The sequence below is a fragment of the Vidua macroura genome, chromosome 20 (genome assembly GCF_024509145.1).
Source record: "Vidua macroura isolate BioBank_ID:100142 chromosome 20, ASM2450914v1, whole genome shotgun sequence".
In the NCBI taxonomy this organism is placed as follows: domain Eukaryota; kingdom Metazoa; phylum Chordata; class Aves; order Passeriformes; family Viduidae; genus Vidua; species Vidua macroura.
In genome coordinates, this window is record NC_071590.1 from 11287367 (window position 1) to 11309695 (window position 22329).

A 22329-nucleotide genomic window follows, 5' to 3' on the forward strand; every position below is an offset into this window, starting at 1 on the left:
TTCACCTGTGTTTAGAAATCGAGGCAGAGCAGCTGTGAGACCCCCCCAAACAACAGTGCTTGTTTTTGTGTCAAATCTGAAGTGCAAACAGCTCCTGTGTCAAAGTGACAGCATCTCCCCAGGATGCTCCTCACACTGAGCAGGTCTCCCTGGTGCTCTCAGCATGCCAGGTGGCTGCAGACCCCACCAGCCATCCCTCCTGCAGCAAAGGTCCCGAGTGGCCCACACACACCTCCATACACCTCTGCTGCCCACGCACATGCTGTGGGGCACTTCAGGAGTTTGGTACATTTTCAGCATAGTTTTTCTCACTGAGAATGTTGACTGCATTTTCTGCCACTGCTTCACCTGGGCACAGTCCTTCAATTCTATTGATTTAGGCCCCAACCCAGCACATTTGAAAATGTCATTACATTTAACATTTGATTAATTTAATTTCAGTAAAACTAAATTAATTTCCCAATTTTACAGCCTTAAAGCTGTACACCCACATGAAGGTTTGATGGGTTGCAGTCTAACAGATGCACAACTTCTTGGGGTTGAGAATAGATCTCCACCCATCACCATTTTAGAATTTGAATGTTACAGTGCTAAGCCTCAGGGTTTTCCATTAATCAAAATTCACCAAATCACTCTAGGATTGCAGCCCTATCAGTCCATCAGGTGCCAGAGGACACTTGTTATGAGCAAAAGCATGTTGAGCTGAAAAACCAGGTTCCTCTTCTCCAATGTCATATGGAGATGGGAAAGCCAAGTGTCATTTAAGTAGTGTCAGCATCCCATTGTGGGGTTCAGACCCCACTAATGGGGTGCAGTCATGGTGATGCATGATGCACACATCTGCATCACTCAAGTCCATGGGACTGGTCAGAGCATGAAGCAATGTGCAGCATATTGAGAGGAAATAGGATCAGTCCAAATGTGGCATCCCAATTCCCTCTTTCCTCCCACATCCAAGAAACTCCGAGTGCTGCCTTCTCACAGCCAGGCAGGTGTTGGGTCTGATGTTTCTGATCCACATACTGTTTTGACTCCAAGAGATGGATCTCCACAGGTTCCTTAGATATGTGTAGACCATAGGGTATTTCAAAACCCTAGGCAGGGGTGCAGCCAGCCCCCATTTAAATGCAGATGCTTTAAGAATAATTATCAATTGTTCAATCTCCATGTGAAGCAGCAGCACGAAGGAGCTGGAACACGCAGGGAAGGTGGCAGTGCAGGCAATCCTGAGGACACCAGCAACTGCCTTTCAGCTCTCACATTTATAAATAATTTATTTCCAGCCACCTGTGCCCAGAATAACAATTTTCTGCCCGAAAAATTGGTGCTGGCAGGCCGTCAGGGACTCGCTTTCCCGGGACCCTCTCGACCTGTTGGGAAGGGGTCCGGGTCTCCAGAGGGGCAGATCTGAAGGGATGTGCCCCTAGTGGGAAGAGGCACGAGAAACAAACACGGGAGCATCCGTTCAGCTGATCGCATTAGGGCTTCTCGCTGCTGCTGCTGCCACTCAGCTCTCTGCCGATGCAGCCATCCGTGCGCTTGGACAAACACCCAGGCAGAGGGAATGGGTAGGTCTGGAAACGTCGGCAGCTGCAGAAGGCTGCAGAGCTCTGCTGTGAAGCAGCCTTAGAGGAGAGGCTGCTTCCCCGGGCAGGGGAGCGTTATGAAACACGAGCGCACTGGCTGTGCTTGAGGATTTTGGCAGCGCAGGCGGACGCCGCTTCCATCCTGCCTGTTGGCGCAGGAGGCCATGGAGCGGCTCCCTCCGGCCGGCTCCCGCAGGGCGCAGGACCCCGGCGCCCCGGCCCGGTGAGCCGCAGGGACCCCGGAGAGCCGCAGGGACCCCGGAGAGCCGCAGGGACCTCTCGAGGGACACGGCGGCAGCGGTGAGCGGGGCGCGGAGAGGGGCTGGGCGAGTTCCCGACAGGGGCAGCGGGAGGGAGCGGAGCGCCGCAGCCCCGGGCACGGCACCGAGCGGGGCGCGCAGGATTACGGCTCTGCGCGCTGGAAGCGGGAGGCAGCAGAAGGATTAGTGGGGAAGGGCAGAGGGAGCAGGATTTATCAGCTTTTCAGATATGCATTACGGCCTTTTGTAATATTTCACTGGATTGCACAGGACTTTGCCTGGCTACAACAGGGGCTCCTCAGCCACAAAACAGAGGTGAGGTTTTTCCTCTTTTTCTTACACCGTTCAGTGTCTGCCTCTGCGAGCCGTGTGCCAGCTGGCCTGGGCACGAGCAATAACCGGACAACTTTTTCGACGCTAAGGTATCAGCATTCATTGCAGTCTCAATGACTATTTGTTTCACTAAATCCACAGCATCTAAGTAAAGGGGCTTAGCAGCATTATTTACAGAGACTGCAGGTTGCTCTCGAGATGCCCTTCCCCAAGCATCCATAGAACATTATACTTGAAAAGTCAGCAATGGATACTGCAAGTGTGTGTGTGTGTGTCACAGCCTAGTGAGGCAGGCTGGAATGCTCAGCTTCTCCCATCAGTTTTTGAACCATCACTGTGTTGAATAAATAGACTCTATCAATGTTTAGTAGGTGAATGTTGCAGGAATTCAGATATTGAAGGGTTTATGAAAGACACTTCTAAAACACCTATGATTAAGTTACAGAGCTGTGTGTAATTTTAATTCTAGTAATTTCCTTGTACACAGGGAAAGATCTCATCCATAGACCCTGTGGGCTAAGCAAACATAAATAAATGGTACATTTGTTACAACATTCTTGTGCAAAACTTCAGCCACAGACCACATAGGAGCTTTTGGAAACTGCAGATAGAGCATTATTTGCTGGGTGGTTGATCTCTTAATACCTAAGAACGTACATCATTCATGAATGTTTTATTGTTAATTAAATGCTTTTGAGGTACAGTAATAGTTTGCTGAAAGCTTTCAGTTTATCAGAGAATGGTGACAGCAGACTGTATGTTACCTCTGGAGCACACATCACTCTGTTTACAGAATGCACACACATGGATGTGGATGCACATGTACACCTGAAATGTGGGTATGCATATATCTGCATGCATCTCTTCCATACCGGCATAGATTTAGTCCTGCTGGTTACTGCATTATGGCTTGAGCTAGGTAAAAAGTGTGGGATTAATGGAGAAATACCACAGTGTGATCTCTGCTCAAGCTGTCCCTGAGCACTTTCCAAGTCGTCACTCTCACAATAAGCCTTGCTGGACCATCTGTCTCCCACAGGCTCCTTTGCATCCCTCACCTCAGGCTCACCAACAACATTATTGTCTGGATTTATACCTATGTATGCTAAAAAATTGGTCTTAAAAAGCCGAATATCTGGTGAAAGAGCCACTGGGACAGGATTTGCACAAGTTAGTGCCAACTTCTCCAGCCTCAGGCTGTAGCTGTGCTCTGTGGCATTGCCTTTCCCTTCCAAAGCTGAATTATCTGTCTCTGTAAAACACCTCCTTTGTCGAATTAATAGGGTATAATATATATTTTAATTTTGTGTTACTTTCAACTTGATTTGACCAGTTAATGGACTGTAGAGTTTTTCTCCATCTTTCTGCTAACTACACATAAATATTTTTTTTCTTATTTGTCACAGTTCAGTGTTATTTAAAGGTTTTAACACAATCTCACCATCAAAGGTAACTTTGCAATCTGATTACATCTTGTAGCAAGCCCATGTGTAGCAAGCAATGGTAAATTCTCTGGAGAGCCCTCTCAAGCTGCAAGACTTGTCACCACAGCATGTGGAGAAATTTGTGTGCTTCTACCTAATTTCCAGCTTGTTGGCAGACCTCCCTTGTTGGAAGGAGGGAGACGTGTGGGGTCAGCACAGTCACATCCTCTAGCGAGGAAAACTTTGTAAGTTGTAAGAAGTGCTTGAAGTTTCTCAGAATGATTGGAATAAAGGGAACTGCAAATAGTTGACAGGGTCCCAACATCAAATCTGTGGCTTAAGAGTTTTACTTCCTATTTGCATTCACACAATTTGATATTTGTCTTGACTTTCCAAAACACTGAGAAAATGGCAGCGTGTATTCCAAGGAAAAGGCTGCAAGACAGAATCCTTCAGCTGAGGCCTGACTGCATTTGTCCTCAAAGAAAGCTGACAAAAGGAAGGAGAGACATGGAAGAGGGATGGATTTTTCTAAAAATAGTAATCATGATTCCAATTCTCTTCAGTTTACAACAGGAAACATAATCTTGCTTCCTTGCCAACAACTCTGAATTTGCAAAATCCTGCTGGTCTTTAGATAAGGACCAACTCTTGATGACCTGCAGCTGTCAATGCAGCACTGACCTGAGCTTCTGCACTGAGCACACATCAAGGGACAGTCCTCAGTTAAGCAACCCTTCACCTGCGAGTCTGGGGCTGTTTTTCAGTGTCTTCAGCCTTTACCAGCATTCATGGCATCACTGAAAATATTCAGTCTTTCATTAAAAATTCTGTAAATGCTCCTTCAGCTAGGAGAGTAGAATTGCCAAGAACTTGATCATGTTTATTTTATTTCTCTCTACAAATACATTAATGCAGCTGCCTATTGTGATATTCTCTGTCAGATTTTGCGAGTTCACTCTGGAAGCAAGGTACTGATCTGCTTTTCCTTATAGCAACTCTTTTGGTGGCAAGAGATCCTTTCCCTGCTGAAGTCCCAGCACCCTGTAGATCTGTGCTTCCACTCTCCATGCCCAAAGCTGATAATTTCCAGTGCTAATTATTGCCCTTTTTTTCAGTGCAGTGTTAACCCTTTCATTGCCTTCTTCACCTAGAGGTCTCCTCTGCCATTTAACCGTTCTTACTGCCCATCAATTATCCATCGTTGTCCTTTCAATTATAATTTTATGATTGTACTAACAACTTCCAATTCTTATGGTCCTAAGCCCCCTTTGGCTGTGAGAACTGATAAACAGGGATAGAAGACTTGTTTTCTTCCATTTCGCTTCATTCATTTTAGGTGAAACATGCATGAAAAAGACAAATGCCGCATTTTCTATTACAGATACTAGTTCTTTCCTCCTTAGTCTTTCCTTTTAAATATCATCATCAAAAGTGATGCACTTCAGCTCTTTTAGGCATACTTTGATGATATTGCAATATGCAGTTTATGGAAAAATCAAATGACAGTTTTTATTTCAGCAGCACTTTGCTATTTCCCCACTAAAAAGCAACATTTAATTTTTGAGTTGCACATTTGCAGCAGTGGTTGTGGGCGGAGAGTCTGCTTATTTATTTGGTTGGGTTTTACTATAATGTACTGTCATGGCAACTGCTCTAAGGGTGAGTGCATCTGGAGGTAATTGGTACACATCATGTTGAATGCAGCAAAATTACCTTGTACCGTTTAAACTTTTTCAACCACTGGGCAAGGGCAAAGTTACCCCTTTGAGACTCTGAAGAAGCTTCTCCTTACTAAACAAACAAATACATAAACAAACTTGGCAGAGCACTAGGAGCAATTGCAAACATTTCTTGATGTTTGGATGCAGAGCCTGCTGCACAGTTAATTTAGGTCCAATACCTTGGGTGTCTTCCCCAGTTCTGCTGATGCACAGCAACCTTTCCATCCTGTTCATGTGGAGGCAGAACATTATGCCCAGCCCAGGTGCTGTTTGGGCAGGCATTGGCCAGACCCTTGGCTCCAGGAGGCATTGCCATGTGCTGCCCAGGCAAGTGCCAGATCCTCTCATCCTGGCACTGATGTGGCCTCCAGCTGTTCCATTTTACATCACTGCAAGCATGGAGAAACTATCAAAATCCACTGACCAACCACACAAGTGGCATTAAAAGGGACTAAATTGGGCCAGTGAAGCAGTTTCAAGCATAACATGCCTGACCTTTGCTACATGGTCTTGATGGCCCTTCTCCAGCCAAGTTGTGGGCACTGCTTGATGAGCCAGAAAGCTCCAGCTATCCCAGCACAGCCTCTCCAACACCAGCAACAAGGACTCATCTGAGAACTTGAAGCATCTCTCTTGGTGAATAAACCAAAAGAGCTGTGAAACCCTGAATTACAGCTGGGTGGAAATTACTGCAAATCTGATAATATTTATCTAGTCTTATCTTTCTGCTGGGGGGGGGGGGGGGAATCTTAAACCTTTTGAACTGGTGTGTGACTGCAGCCATTGCCACCTCACCACTGAGGGTTCCCAGCAGCTGCACTGGGCAGGGCTGCCTTGGGCTGAGGGAGCCTGGCCACTGAGGCACGTGGGCTCCTGCCCTGCTGACCCAGCCTCACCTCAAGGTACTGCACGCAGCACGGGCATCCGCAGTCCGAACCTCAGGCGGCCGATACCTGCACACTGCTTGCTTTCAGATCACACAGCCTCCACTGGGAGCAGCTCAAGTTTACAGTAGCCCCATGGCAGGAACAACTAGTGAATCAAACCCCACCTATGCTCATAGACAGTATTTCTTCAGATGAATTAGTGCAGTAACATCCTGCAGGATCTAATTATGGCTAATTTTCCATTCATTTGTCTCGATCCATCTGACCCTTTTACTGCAATTCTTGAGCACTCACAGCATTGATCAGAGATTTAACTCTAAGGGTCAGCTCTTTAGCTGGTGTAAATCAATGCATTTTCTTTGGCTTTGGAGCTGATCCGAAGGGAGGTGTGTAACTTCTGCTGTAGAGAGAGCAGTCAGAATTCACTGAAGATGCTACAGCCTGGCACTGCTTTGCAACTGCTCGTGCTCACCAGCCCTTGGAGAAAGAGTAGCAATCAGCACATTGAATACTTCTGGATATTACTCAGTCCTCTACAATTAAAATCAGCATACATGTACTTAAAAAAAAAAAATACCAGTAATAAAAGTACCTAAATCAGCTCTTCCAAGATCACCTGAATTGTAAGATTAGAGACAGAGACTCCTGGCTTGTGACAGCCTCATTTAGGAATTGAGGATAAAAGGTCACACAAAAGGAATTCAGGCTCAACTGACAAAAGATTTAACTGAGCCTTAATTTATTTTTGTCCTAGAAGTTTTGGATCTTTGGTTTGGTTGCTATCTAAGACAGAAAGAATTTGCACAACCAAATGAAAAAGGGAATGGGTGAAGACTAAATTGGTAGCATTTATTTAATAAAGCAGCATAAGTGAGCATCTACAACTTTCAATCAACAACTGAAACAAGAAACAGTGAGCAGATGTTCATTGCCAGGACTGTGGATTTCAGGAGTGTGCCCCAACTGCAAGCTAAGCAAAAGTCATAATATTTTCTTTTCTGGAAAACACTGCATCTTTTCTCAACACTTGTCTGGCTCCAAAGAGAAAGGATAGACTGGGAAAACAGGAATTTATGGGGAGATGCCAGCTTTTATTTGCCATGGGAGGTTAAAGGTTCCTTAGAGTACAAAGAAGCTTTTCTTGCCCAGACAATCCCATCGTGGTACAAATCAGCACAACTAAAGCTGCAAAGCTCAGCAGCAGTCAAGAGAGGTCTGCTGAACTCGAGCTGAAAATTTTTCAAACATTCATTAGTTTTTCTCCACATGCATTCCCACATCAACAGTTGGCAATATAAATCCACTAAAAAAAAATATAGCAGGATCTCTGATTTCTGTTAAAGCAACACACACAGAATCCCCAAATATCCTTCCAACATAAAGCCCAATTTCTTTGTTCTGCAGAGATTAATAATTATTATCTTATCTATTGTGAGTTGATGCAATTTCTTTTTCCCTCCCACACACCCACACTTCTGTTTCCTTCTGATCTTCATTTGTAGCTGAGCTACTGTTTAGCTGAAAGGAAGGAATTTGGTAATACCTCCCTAAAAAGATGCCTGTTCATCCAGTGACAAAGGATGGAGATGTTGGCTATTGATAAAAGAAAATAAAGAACTTATTTTCCAAACAGCCCAAGAGAAATAACCTCATCATTTAGGTATTTCTTGTACATTCCAAGTTAAAAGAAAGAAAATAAAAAAGTCTGAAGATCTGAAACTCACTTGAGCTCAATCAATCATTCTCATTTGACTATAGTTCTTAACATGCATAATTATAAACAACAGATGGAGAAATGCTCAGATAAAGCCAAAAGGGGTGGGTGGGGGAAAGTCACCCTGATGGTGGATGTTTTCAATTTGGATGTGAACCAGCCTTACACCCCTTGGTCCTTCAGGTTTCAGCATTGGCTGTTCGGCAGCTCGGCAGGGCACGATGAAGGCATCGCCCCAGGAGCCCACGGAGCCCCTGGGCCAGCCAGGCGCCTGAGGCTGGCAGCAGTGCCACACCAGGCTGGTTTCTGCTGCAGCCATCTGGGAAGAAGCTTTTCATCAGGAGAAGGCACCGAAGTGATGGGCTGAACTTATGGGAGGAATGAGTGTCTGGCCAGGCGAAGATTTGGAGGCCTGTTGGGAAGCGTGAAGGGCCAGTTTCAATAAGGGCATGGCCAAAGCTTTCTTCAGGCTACAGAAGTTTCTCCGTCGGATCCAGTTTCTGCTCTTCTTCCTCACAGCAGCTTACCTGATGGCTGGCAGCCTCTTGCTACTGCAGCGGACCCGCTTGGTTCTCCAGCAAGGTTCACGCGGGACCCCCACTAACCAGGCCCTGCCCGTGCCGGAGGAGATGAGCAGGGTTGGGATCATAGACCCCAGGGCCCTGCAGAACCCCCCCGGCCCCAGGCTGCTGGTGGGCCTGGATGCGCTGCAGGAGCCAGCCCTGGAGCAGCGGCACAGCCCGCACTGGCTCACGTCCCGCAACTCGGAGCTCAGGCAGCTGAGGAGAAGGTGGTTTCACAGGTTCACCAGCGACCAGGAGCCCCTGCAGACAGCAGGATTTAAAGCAATGAAGCACACTGTTGAACACAAAGGTAAGGGATGGACCCTGCCCGTTTTCTGGCTCACGCACAGCCTGCACTTTGCTGACCCCAAGCAGACACAGGCGAGCACCGCACGCCTCTGCAGGTCTGCCTTCCTCCTTGCTCATCACCACTTTCAAAACAGTTCTTAGGCATATGCCTAGGCCAAAGTACAAAGGATCCATGCTGGGTGACTGCTGTGCCCTCACTGCAGCAGCAAAGTATTGAGTTATAATCTTTGATGCTTTGCCTTTTAGAAGAACTAGTTGTTCTTGGAGATGTTTCACTGATAATAAAACAGGAATGGGATCTGGATGACTAGACACCACATTTCAGCACTGCTTTTTAGTTTGTTGAATAAATTTGCCCAAACAAAAGGGCACAAAATCCCACAAAATGGGTGCCACATCGTGCTACTTACTGAGGGAATTGTCAGAAATGGGAATGAGAAGGTGATAGTGGTGGGAGATGAGTCATACAGTGTGAGTCAGGCAAACTGAACTGCTGGAGTTACCTGAAGCTCCAAGCTGGAGCTGCTCCACCGATGCTTCAGAACAACCTGTTGATGGCAGCTTTTGGTGGCAGGGGACAGACTGAGAGCTGCTCAGCCAGGGTCTTGCTGAGGTTCTAGCTACTGATGAGAGGGGCCAGAAGGACTATTTATTTGTACATCTCACCATATTGAACTGTAGATTAAAATATGCATCATTTGAATATCTGATTGAACATGAAGGGACATTATTAATAACAATATTGTTAACAAGCATTGGAATGCCTTTGAAGGTAATTAATTAAAACTTAACTACCTACGAAGAGCATGTTATCTTCTCCAATTCATTTCTAGTAAACTTAGAGGCTTGTTATTTCATTATGGATCCCTTTCAAGACCTAATGAACTCCTCCGTGCTTATAATGCTTAATGATGTTTCAGTGATGCCCTGTGGTTCGTGCTTGGTAGAGCAGCGCTGCCTGACCATGGAGGCTGGGCTTGTGCACCCCTCGTGGGTGTCATCCTAATAAGGCTGTGGTGGCTCTGAGGCAGTGCAGCTCTGCCCGGGGGCTGCTAGCCAGCCCTTCAAAGGCTTCCCCAGGCAGACCCTTAACCCAAGCCACAAACAATGGCATGTCCCCAGCCTGTTGTGAATCTCCCAGCTCAGTTTGCCTCGCTCTGTCTCCACCCAGGAGCACGTGGCCTTTGGTGAGGAAAAAAATTCCTTTTTGTCTCCAGGTCAGGCTCACCTGCTGACGTTGCAAGTGGCTCCGGGTAGGGACCATACTTTTCCTGACAGAGACACTGACAAATACTGTTAGTACAACTATGAGAGTTTTCTATTCTGATTGCTCCCAGTGGATGGAGTTTTGCAGTTCCCCATGCCTGGTTCTGCCATTGAACAGGATGCAGAGGTGACAGGGACTGTATCGCTGACATGACATGACATGACATGCTACTCTGAGACTGTGGCATCCCCGTGACTCACCCGTGGGAGGATGTGAATGAGAAATTGCTGCCAGGCTGGCTGTGCCTTGGGAGGGACATAGGGAGGAGGGCACAGGTGCCTGGCCTGCCCAGGACTCCCCCTCAGGCTCTTTGGCCCCACAGCCTCAGTTTTCTGCTGCTACAGGTTTGAGACAAAGTACCCAAAAGTCTCCAGGAAAATGTGGAGCATCTTTGTTTCAAGTGTGTGACTCCCACCTCATTAATGGTGTGCTGGGGGTGTGTATTCACAGCTTGTGAATTTTCTAATTACACGTTGGCAAATTACAGTGTGCAGGTCTTTGAATCTACAGTTGTGTTTGTAATATTTAAATGTTTATTATTCCTAGCTCCAAAAACTCCTGATAGAGCAACTCAAACTTCCTTTTTCTTGTGGATTATTTAATATAATGTTTTTTCATTTCATTTTTCACCATATATTCTTTTCCTATCCACATTATTTAATGTGTGCTTACATTATTTAACTTCCCTGTGTTATCATCTCAATGTTGTTATTTCTAAGATAAAATTTCCTTTTTTCCTTCATACTTTGATGATAAAATGTACTTATAGACATACAATTGTTGTATAATAGTGGGACTCCACATCAACATTCCAATTGTATATTAAAAAATGGGCTGGATTTTTACAGTATTTTGTTCACGACAACAAAAATTAGGCTGAGCACTGAATGCAGTCTAAGAGAAACATTTATCTTTCCTATGCTAAGTAAAACAAGACATATTTGAAGAGATTCCTTTGCACCAGAGAGGAGATAGCTCAGTGTGATGGCTACATTGTGCTGCCTAGTTAAAAGTGAATTTATCTTTCCATTACAGCTTTAATGCAACTCTCTATATCCAAAGAAAATTGATTTTCTTAATATTTCTCTTGCACCATCTCATTATCAGCTAGAGATTTTAAAGAACACTTGGGAGAAATCCAAGAGGATTTCTGGAAGTTTTTAGCATTTGAAGGCTACATTCTCCTGTATTTTAGAGAAGTGCCCTGTTTTGTCACTCAAAGGAGGGAGTTGAGCAGACAGCAGCTGCATGCAGGAGCTGCAGTCCTGGGTGGGTTGTGGACTGCAATGGCAGTGCATGGGTATGCAATGGCAGGTCTGCTGAAAGGAAGCTGTGGAAGGGAAAGTCTCATTTCCTTTTTGCCCATTTCCACGGGACAATGGCACTGACCCCTTACCAAGGGTCAGTGGCAATGGAGAGGACTGCAGAGGGTGTGGGACCCCAGACAGGTTGGGACTTGACCAAACACAGCCCTGCTTGCAGCATGAGGCACTGGATAAGCCTGGGATGGGTTTTTCCTTACGTCCCATATGCATTGCCTAACCCTGGTCTTGTATGCACACAGGCACCTACATGGGCTGCTTCACTCATGATTCGAGGGAGAGGACACTGAAGGGAGCTGTCTTTTATGACTTAAGAAAAATGACAGTAGCTCACTGTCAAGAAGCTTGTGCTGAGAGGTGAGTGGTGTTTTTTCACTGCAAGTTTTCTCTTTTTTGACAATAAGTGGAACTGAATTTGAAATGGGAAAAGCATTCCTATGTTAAACACACGGCATCTATGAAAACAGTGATTATCTCATACCTTCAGGCACAGCATAGCTCTGCTTCTCTGCTTGAAGCAGACTGCTGCGCTGCTGCCTATTCTCTATGGCACCATGGCTACTTACATTATATTCTCTATTGTCCTGGACAAAAATGGCTGTTTGTTTAAATAGTCTTTGTAAGATATCTATCTTTTGATAGATTTTGGTCTCTAGCCATATCTTGTTGAGGGGCTGCCCCTGCTGAGGAGGCCACGCTGTCTCCAGGATGGACTCAGCTCCAGAGCAGGAGCACAGGCTGTATGCAGGGACATGGGGACAGGTTTGTCCCTTCCTCAGGTACCAACTGGGGAGCCGACGGGCCCCTCTGTGACAGTGGCTGGTGTTTGTCCTTGCAGAGCTTACAGCTACGCAGGGCTGGCATACGGAGCAGAGTGCTACTGTGGGAACACGCTGCCAGCTGCAGCCGCCAAGCCCGAGGAGTGCAACAGCGAGTGCAAGGGGGAGAAGGGCGCCGTGTGCGGGGGGGTGAACCGGCTCTCGGTCTACGGCGTGGAGCAGCTGCGGGCAGCAGCCAGGCCACGTAAGTGGGCGTGTGACCGGACAGGGGAGGGAGGCCACGAGGGAGAGATGTCACGGCCAGGCTGGCTACAGGGGCTGTCCCTGCTGCTCGTCTCACTCCGTTTGTCACCAGAGTTTGAAGCAGCAAAGGACAAAGGTGCCTGAAGGGCACAATGTCCATTTGCTGCTGGTCCGGTCCCTGGCTCCTCCCCAGAATAGCAGTGCTGCTCACTAGCCCACAGCGGGGACATGTGCCTGGCACGCTGCCTTGGGGCTGCCACCGACGAGGTTCCTGTCACCAGGGAGGAAACAACACAGTGCAGAGTGACTGCAACAGAAGCAAAATTTCAGCTGAAAAAAAAACCACTCCCTTTGGTAACTACTGAAGGGGTACAAACCCATGTGCGCTTAGAAAATAGCCTGGAAGAGGTGCCCTGTAAGAGGAGGGCAGAAAATGACTCAGATCAAGGCCACCCTACGCTCAGATGATCCTAAACAAAATGAGTAATATGTGACTGCAAGGAATAAGTGGATGTCAGAAAGAGCCACATCAATCCCTTTCCCAAGAGAAATAAGACCAGAGTTTTGTTTTTCCATAGAGTTCTGTTTCAGCAGGAGTTGGGAATTTTGTTCCATCTTTAGGTAATCCATCACTACCCCATCGTTCAATTAGCTTCCATGGGGCACTCAATGGATAAACCTTTAGGCAAACACAAAGCACATACGAGATCTAAGCTGCTGATCACTCTTTGCAACTGGCAAGCTCACAAGACCTTATGGATGTTATTGGCTGAGAAGAAGCACCAAGACCTTAGGTTGTGCCAGTATTGATGGTCTTTCATTTCTTCTTAAAGATAAGTCAAGGTTTGTACAATAATCCAACCAGCTACATATAAATTATATATCGAAGGTACACAGACCTAAATTGCTACTGTCAGGCTGACAGGCATGTTGGCAGGTTTCCCAGGACATGCATCACTGTTTAAACCTCCAGTATGAAATATATATACACATTCCTCAGGAAAAGACAGCATTTAATTTTTTTTTAAGTATTAATGAATTACTCCTCAAATTAGTCTAGCCTGAAGCTAGAGTTGTAATTTTCTTGCCCTTAGTAACACCTGATAGCTGTCTGTTTGAAGAATCCCCCTGACACAAACCAGCTGAGGGGCCAACAGAAGTATTAATCACAATGAACAAGTATGCTAGAAAGTAACTCTGAGACTGTAAAGGCCCCCATGATTTACACTGTGTACTGTAGAACACAGACCTCACATAAGTCTTTTACACGGAGCAGAGTCAGTGACATCTCCACTTAAACCTTCCCAGACAGGGCTTGATGCCTCCCCTTTCTGTGTCTCCCCTCCCTCTGCCCACCGTGGTTCCCCGGACACCCTGACTCCTGCCCCCATGCCATGGTAAGGAAGCCCAGAGTGTGCAGCTGTGGCAGCCAGGGTGGCCAGGGTGGCTGGGGTGGCCAGCGTGGCTGTGGCAGAGTCCTGCTTGCCTCAGGGTGTCCTTCCCCCAAAAAAGTGGGCAGACCACACAGACCCGGCTGTTTCCAGTGTAATCCATGGATGCATCCTGCTCCCTCCTGATGCCAGTGTAGGCAGGTCAAGCTTTCTTCCTGACCACTAAGAAAACAGAGTCTTCTATAAATATAAACATATTTGTAAACATTTTGTTTCAGGAATTATATATCAGTGTGAGATTTAGTAGAATACCTTTCAAGAACATTCTGAGAAGTCCAAACACTCCTTTTATTCTTTGTTGCCATGCTCAAAGGGATCTGGTCCTAAGTAGACTTCTGTTCCTTTCAGGTTGGGTGGAATTATTTTATTTTCACATCACCCGAGTCATTTCAGAGATCCAGCTCTGCTTCTAGTAAACGATCTGAATAGTTACAAGAACAAAATTTAAGCAGCTTCTCCTCAGATTGCTCTAGGCTCTTGCTAGAGAGTCTGGCCTTTTCTGCCAAGAAATTCATGCAGAACCAATTTTATTTTTTTTCATAACTGCACCACGTCTCTCCTGTCATTCAACTCACTTCCCACATCAGTTCTGGCAATACCGTTTAAGGGAGCAACTGCAATAGTGCCAAGCTCTGTGGTGTTTCTACAGAAGCAGGTGAAATCTGAGGCTGGTGTTGAAGACACAGTGGAAGCTGACCTCCCTGAGCAGTTGACAAAAGCCCGGTTTAGAGTCTGAAAGGCTGCAGCAAACTCCCTTGGCCCGAAAAGGCGTGGGAGCAGAGGGGCAGCTGAAGAGGAAGGTGGGTCCGATGACGGGGTTTTCAGGAGTCATTTACGTTCCTTTCCTTTTCTAATGCAGAAGCTTTGTAGATTTTTACCAGGGCTTTTAACTCATTGAGGGGAAAGCAGGTCTTCAGAGGAAACTAGGACCTGCAAACAATAGCAATGCCCTCCGCTGGTGGAATTTAACTCAAGCTCGGTGCTGCAGCGCTGCTTCCCGTGGTTAGTACGAAGATAAAGGCACGTGCTCCTTTCAGTACCACAGGATTTGCAACACGTTTTTCTAGCGTATATTATAGTTTCTCTTATTTCTGCAGCCTTTATAATATGAAATTTATTTTACTATTTTTGGCTTCTGAACCTAATATTATTCTTTGTGAAAGAGGCAGGATACTACGGACATCATTTTCTTAAGAGAAATCTATTTCATATCCCCGCAGGGAGGAATGTTATCTATCGTGGATGTTTTAGAGCTCCAGAAAATTTAACAGACACCTTTCCAGCCTCTTTGATACAGCCCAATTTGACGGTGGAGATGTGCTCTGAATTTTGCTCCAAGAAAGTAAGAACAGTTCTCATTTCACATCCTTTCTTTTATTGTTATTTTAATTTCTAATCTACTGAGGGAAGGACAGAGATTAGTGCCTTAGAGCTTTGAATTTGCAAATGAGTTTCTAAAGGACAAAACTCATCAGAGTAAATACCCAGTGATGCGCCTGGTCCAACTGCTGGAGTGGGGATGGCGGGAGGGAAAGCCATCGGAGTGGTGCCACCAGACATGATACACAGGCAAGCTGCTCCAAGTAATGAGTATCGACCGAGAGGAAATCGATACCTTTTCCGTGTCACATTCCAATCAAGCCCTGAGCCACATCTGCCCCCGGCGGAGGTGGCTGTAGCTCATGGAGAGACGTGCTGCCAGAGGGTGGATGTGGGCTGGCAGCATCCGAAACGAAGCTCTAGTGCCCTCCAAGGGAGCCCGCTCCACTCAGGGAGCCATGCACAGGCCACAGGCAGGGCACCCTCTGCTTCAGTGGCTCTTGGTTCCCTTCCCTTCCTCCCCACTCTAATGGGGCTGATTTTTTCTACACAGGATTCACTAAATGGTCAGATTTTGCCTGCAGCCACATTCAGCTTCATGCACTAAACTCAAAGTTCAATTACTTTTTGCAGCATCACAAAATTGATTAAAACTATTAGCTGGCTGATTACAATGCTTTGACCAGGACCCATGGCCTCAGTGCAATCTCCTCTCCCGTGGAATAAGCAAATGGCCTCAAGTTGCATCAGGGGAGGTTTAGACTGGATATTAGAAGAATGTTGAGATTTCTCATGCAAAACCCACTTCAGGTTTCTCTCCTTCCTCACTCATGTGCTGACCAAGCCATGGCAAGGTTGTGCAGGTGAGAGTCAGCCTGCCCTGGGGACAGACACTGTGCCACTGACACCCTGCACTGACCACTTTCTGAAGATGCAGGAGTACAGAGGAGCAGTTATTTTGTTGCCTCACAGAACCTCCAGCCTTACAGATAAGTTCATCACTTGCAGAGGCTACTTGGCATGAGGTACAAAGAACACTTTTATTCTAGGCTGTGTTTGAGGGCAGGGACAGTTACTAATTTCTCAAACTGAGAAACGCTGCTTCATTGTAAAGGAAAAATTTCTGTTTGCAGGCAAACCTAGAACTGTTTTGCCCTTGGATCAAATCTGTAAATAGCTTTTGACAATGTCATATCTCATTCGCTAAGTAAATGTTGGCTGTTGGGCACACACAGCACACGAGTTGCATTTGACTCCTTATCAGAGGATGAATGCATGGGAAAGAGCAAGAGATAAGCTGCTCAGCAGTCCTGTCACATGCTCCCAGACTCCAAAAGACTTTTAAAAGGCAAAAAGTGTTGATATGGAATAGATGGACTGGAACGTTCTGCACTCAAATACTCCCTGAACTCCTTCAGCCTTCTGCCCGCCCACACAGCCCCATGCCACCAAGAGAGCCCACAGGACTCTAAGGCAACCCAAATCTTTCTGGTAAACCTGAAAGTAGAAAACCTGAATTTTAGGACCAGTAAGCAACTGCTAATTTCTTCAGCAAATATTTAGCACATTTCCCTCAAACTTGTTTTAATTTTTACCACTATTAGCCCAGCAGCTGGAGTTCGGTACCCCACCACTACACAGCGTTGCAGCCTCTTACCCTTCCTTGGTAAGATTGGTACACCAAAACATGAATTACTCTGCATTAAATCAATTAAAAACCACTTCTTACAGACAAGCATTTTCCTTAGGAATTTATTCCTTGCAGACAACACTAACTTCCTCATGATTGCACACCTTAGTAGGCTTCCTACCTAGAAGCAAGGTGAATTTCAAAATTTACAAATACGAAGACAGTAACAGGAAAGTAGCATGAGCTTTAGAATGACAATGCTTTGATCTTGACAGTGGCCTTGTGAAGATTTATTTTCTTTGCATGGCAGCATCGTTCCCTGCAGGCTGTTGATGCCATGGCATTTACACACTGATCCGTTTTCCCTCTTCTGCAGGAGTTCCCGCTGGCAGTGATCCGAGGGCAGGAATGCTACTGTGGATACCCCACCAGGCGCTTCTCGCTGCACGAGGGCACGGCCGGGCGGCACTGCAGCGGGACCCACAATGCCAGCAGCACTGCTGGGGGAGAGTACTGCCTGGTCTACCAGACACCTGTGCAAGGTACAAGCTCCAGCCTCACCGTGCCAGGGCAACCGCTGCTGGGAACAGCCCCTCTGCCCCTTCTGCAGTGGGTAAAAGTGATCTCGTTTACAGCAGTCTGAGCCACACTAGTGGATATCACCATACGGGCAAGAGTTTAGGAAACAGTCTTTCTCTAAATTCCCCTCTTGCAATCATGCTCGTGAAGATGCATCTTTCCATTCTCTCATTACGCAACACCTTTTAAGACAACTTGCTGGCAAGTACAATGGTTTGTTGCAGCTTTATCAAAAAAGCATTACCTTACACAAAACCAGCAGAAACCTCTTTGAGGATAATCTCTTTGGCCTCATAGATCTGAATTAATTTTAGGAAGTAGCTGACTCATAACCAGACCAAATTCATACCCTATACTACTAAGAGAGAGAAGGAGGAAGCAATAAACTATAATCAAGAGCTGTCTGTGGAATTATTAAAAAGCTACTATACTAACAGTGAAGTATCTTCTCTCCTCACAGACACCCGCTGCACGGACAGGAAATTCTTAACAACCAAATCCAAAGTGTTTGTTGCTTTGTCAAGCTTTCCTGGGGCTGGGAATACGTGGGCACGCCACCTGATAGAGCACGCCACAGGATACTACACAGGAAGTTATTACTTTGATGGAGCCCTCTACAACAAAGGTATCGAGGCCCAAGAGATGGGACACAGGCAGCCCTTCCAAAGCACAGAGCTTTACTTATTGCCCTGTCATCCTTCTGCTTGAGCCAGCAATGGCTGTTGCTGTTGGCATGATGGTACAATTTAAACACGCCTGGCCCGAGCAGCCTCCCGCAGTGCAGATGGCAGCAGGGACAGCTCCAGCAGCACGCTGCTCTGACAGGCAGCTGCCAACACACCAGCAGCCAGGCTCTCCATTTGCAAACGGGCACACTGCCTGCATTGGTGCCCTGTGCACACACTGCTCCCACCTGGCAGGCTGGTCCCAAAGACCAGTTACCTAAACGCTGTGGGTAAGACCCTTCAGCAAACATGTAGGTTAAATTTTCAAACATTACTAATTATTCTGGGAAAACTGCATCCTGAGGCGGCAGAGGTTCAGTAAGCACCAAGCACTGGCCCTGTGAAAAGCTGCCTCATTGCAGTGTGGGGCAGAGGATTCCTCTCCCCCAGCAGAGGAATAGACTGGCTGACAGCATGTGCCCAGTGTGGTGGCTGGGGCTCCAACCACGGTTTAGCTGACTGGTACTGTCACACCAACTTTACACTACCATAGGGAATGATTTAGTGGGAAAAGGCACAGACATAAAATCAGGCAAAATAGCCAACAATCCTGTCTCGTAAAACAGGTTTTAAAGGAGAAAAAGACCACTGGAGAAGTAGAAGGACCATCTGTGTGAAAACACATGAAAGTGGCAAGACAGAGATTGAAATGTTCGACTCAGCAATCCTGCTGATAAGGAACCCATACAAATCACTGATGGCAGAGTTCAACAGAAAATACGCTGGGCATCTGGGCTATGCCACTGACCGCAACTGGAAGAGCAAAGGTGAGCATTACCCCAGCACAGGCAGGTTTGAAACCCATCTCCTCAGTGTGCTGGGAAGGGGGGACTAGGACCTGAGTGAGTGCTGCTAACAAATTCGGTGGGACTTGAGTCCTGCCACAGCTGAGATCAATCCCAAAACCTCTGACACTTGCACAGTGGAAGCAGTGTGGTCTTTCTGTATGTCCACCCCCAGAGAGGAGGGGAGTGCAACACCATTGCCACAGGCACACAGGAACATCACTGCACTGTTGGGCATAGAAAACATGTCCATGTACAATACTCCTGTGCACAGCCCATTTCCCAGGCTGAGGTAAAGAAAATTTGCCCCTACAGCATGTAATAACCATGAGAAATCTAACTTTAGATCTGGAGGATCCAATGGAGCATGACATTTCATGAGGGATATTTTACAGCGCTGCACAGGTGCTACTGCACTGCAGAAAAATAAGCATAATAGCAATAAGTGGACCTGAAATTCCGTGTCCCCTGAACACATGAAAAGGCTCCAGAACCTGCCTGCCAGACTTCACATGTTTGACTGGCAACTGGCTGGTGACTGCAATTTCCCCACTGGATACACTGCTGCATTCAGACTCTGCAGCAGAAAAGCTATTTGGCTTCCATTTCTCCTTGTACATATTTTAGGCATTATTGCTATGGCTTGGCAGGGGACTGGGGGAAAAAGTGTCCTGTGTCACAGCACATTTGTTTCCTAAGCTGATGTATCACCTTTCATCAGTCACAACTCAAGACCTATTCATCAAAAACTGACAAAATAGCCCCCAGAAAAAAGAAAAAGTCTGCTGGGAATGGCTTTCCCATACTGCAAACTGCAAATTGTTATATTTCAGCCACAAATGCTCTTTGTCCAGCCCAAAAGCTTTTACTAGGACTGTCTTGACTTCAGGAAATTAAATTATCAAAGAGAGCAAATAGAGATCAAGGTATCATTAATGTCTAAAGCAAATGAAAATTGCTAACATGCAGCATGGCTAACAGTGTCTCATTTTCATGGTTTCCTGGTCATCCAGAGTGGCCGGATTTTGTGAACAGCTATGCCTCCTGGTGGGCCTCCCATGTCCTGGAGTGGCTGAAGTATGGGAAGCGCCTGCTCGTTGTCCATTATGAGGACCTGAAGCAGAGCCTCATCCCCAAGCTGAAGGAGATGGTGGAGTTTCTGAACGTGACAGTGACAGAGGACCGGCTGCTCTGTGTGGAGAACAACAGGGACGGGAATTTCAAGCGGTCTGGTGCTAAGCAAAAGAATTTTGAGCCATTCACCCAGGAAATGAAAGCTCTTATCAACAGATACATCCTGACAGTGGACGAAGCCCTAAGGGGAAGAAACTTCTCAGGGCTGCCCAGGGAATATGTGCCAAGATGATAGGCTGGTATCACACTGCTGTGGTTAAAATTAAGTTTTTTTGTGGTTTGTTTTTTTTTTTTTTCTTAAAAAACAGACAAAAAGCCAAACAAAAAAACCCCACAAACAAACAAAAAGAAAAAAAGAAAAAAGAAGAAAAAAAAAAAAAAAAAAAAAAAGAAGAAGAAGACCAGACCTCTTTAGCAGTTATAGCAAAGATACTTGTGAAGGCAGGGGGTGGCAGAGAAGGAGTGCCACCTGTGCTAGGGGCTTGACACAGGTTTCTGCACCTCCATCTCTTCATCTGGAGAGTCATGGTGTGTCTAGGGGGACACCAGGGCCAAATGTCACCATGGTCAGTGCTCTTGGTTCTAGAAATGGTCAGCTGGGAAGACCTGGAGAACAGGGGCAAAGGGGGACCCCAGTCCTTCCGGGCCCAGCAGGGGTAGGATCATACCTCCTACCTCATCCCTGAAATCCCTGGAGGAACTCCAAGGCAGTCCAGCCTGGAAAAACACAGCTACTTAGAGCTGCCCTCTGGAGCCCCTCCAGCAGCCATACAGGTTTGATTTTTAACTCCTGCAGTCACCTTGGGTTTGTTTGACCCTGCAGGGGGCCCTTGTGCAGTGGGGAGAGAACAGGGGCACCCAGGGCTGGCAGGGCAGCTGTCCCCATGATCCTGGCCCACTGGGCAGCTTGGAGGGGTTAATCCTTGTGGCCAAAGGTGTTACCCTGCTGCAAGATGCTTCTGCTCACGTGAAGTAAAGGATTTCTTAAAAATTGGAGTGAAAATACTAATTTTAATAAAACAAGTTTATATAAAGGGAGCTGAACTTCCTCTGCCTGTGTATCACTGGTGCTTTGAAAACAATACAGGACATAGAGTACCCCTCAACCCAAGTCTCTCCCTGTTTACACCCCACACGTGGCTCCTCTCTGTGCCACCTGCCTGGTATGGGGCTTGTTATGGGGCTGTCACATCCCCATCCCTAATGCTCAGTGCTTTCCTTGGCAGTAAGGGTCTCAAGGGCCACAAAGGTGTGAGGGATTGTGGTGGACTGAGCTGGTTCACATGGAAAACAGAAATTCTTTTGGTTTATGCAAGGGGTACAGCTCAAAAAAACCAGCTCAGTCTGGGTGCTGTAAGCCCAGATAAAGACAAGTGGTGAGACCCTGTGGTGCCTGCACAGGGTGGTACAGCCCTGCCTGGGACACCACGCAGCCCCTGCACAGGAACACAGCTCACACACACCTGGACACCAAGGAAAAAAACCCAAATAATATTGTGCCAGTACCAAACACCACAGACAGTACAGAAACACCCAGGTACAGAAACATTCCCATAAAGCAGATAAATAAGGATGCTACAGAACAGGACTATCACCATCTCCACTCTGGCTTAGTAAAGAACTGATTCTTTTGGGAATTATGCATTAAAGGTCTTCCAAGTTTCATTTGGGCAGCAGTTGCTGTTGATGGATATGGGTCACATCCCACAAAGTTTGAGCCCAGACTATGGAAGGAGGACAAATACTTCACAGAAAGAAACTGCTTGTACCTCACTGAATTACATACCTGAGACCAAAAAACAGGATTTGGGCCCACCACAAAACATGAAGATTATGAGAATGACATTTTATTACATTGCCTTTCCAGTCTTGTATGGCATTACAGGATCATTTAAAAAACATATTGGTAATTTCAAACCTGTATATGGTGAGCAAGGACTATCTGTAAACTCTCAAGAAGGCAATTTAATTACACATATGTCCTGTAATGAAGACTCTAGGTGGCTAAAATTAGAGCTGGCAAAAATTATGAATATGCATTAGCTCTATAATGCCAAAAATCAGCTCGTTTAACAAAAAATGAAATTGTAGCCAACCATTTCTTAATAGCTCAGGTACACGGGGCTGCCAGTTTATTTTTATACATTTTGTACAAAATATGTATACATGGTTTATACATTATACAACTGTAGGTACAGACACATGAAAATATCACTTGCATGCTCTACCAGGGTTCTTTTAGGATCATAGGAATAGTGAAGGACTTCATGGGTCATTGCACACAACCACACCAA

The 22329-nt window shown here is 46.3% G+C and overlaps 1 protein-coding gene across 3 annotated transcripts; it reads left to right on the forward strand.

Annotated features, from left to right (window-relative positions):
• Positions 1–1272: 1272 nt before the first annotated feature.
• Positions 1273–20474, forward strand: WSCD1 (WSC domain containing 1). Of its 3 annotated transcripts, none has more exons than XM_053995908.1 (9): positions 1273–1886; positions 8112–8801; positions 11632–11746; positions 12228–12412; positions 15083–15204; positions 17189–17354; positions 17852–18016; positions 18683–18883; positions 19915–20474. In XM_053995908.1, the coding sequence occupies exons 2-9, from the start codon at positions 8378–8380 to the stop codon at positions 20265–20267; spliced, it is 1731 nt and encodes a 576-aa protein (XP_053851883.1). In that variant the 5' UTR covers positions 1273–1886; positions 8112–8377; the 3' UTR covers positions 20268–20474. The 3 variants fall into 3 exon arrangements, with proteins under 3 accessions (XP_053851883.1, XP_053851885.1, XP_053851884.1); XM_053995909.1 differs by lacking the exon at positions 1273–1886 and adding an exon at positions 2103–2161; XM_053995910.1 differs by lacking the exon at positions 8112–8801 and having other exon boundaries at positions 1280–1886.
• The last annotated feature ends 1855 nt before the right edge of the window (positions 20475–22329 follow it).

Bases quoted from the DNA above. Each gene is read 5' to 3' on its own strand.
- WSCD1 (XM_053995908.1), top strand. From the start codon at position 8,378: ATGGCCAAAGCTTTCTTCAGGCTACAGAAGTTTCTCCGTCGGATCCAG. The intron at 12,413-15,082 runs GTAAGTGGGCGT...ATATCCCCGCAG, and splicing joins GCGGGCAGCAGCCAGGCCAC to GGAGGAATGTTATCTATCGT. The intron at 17,355-17,851 runs GTACAAGCTCCA...CTCTCCTCACAG, and splicing joins CTACCAGACACCTGTGCAAG to ACACCCGCTGCACGGACAGG.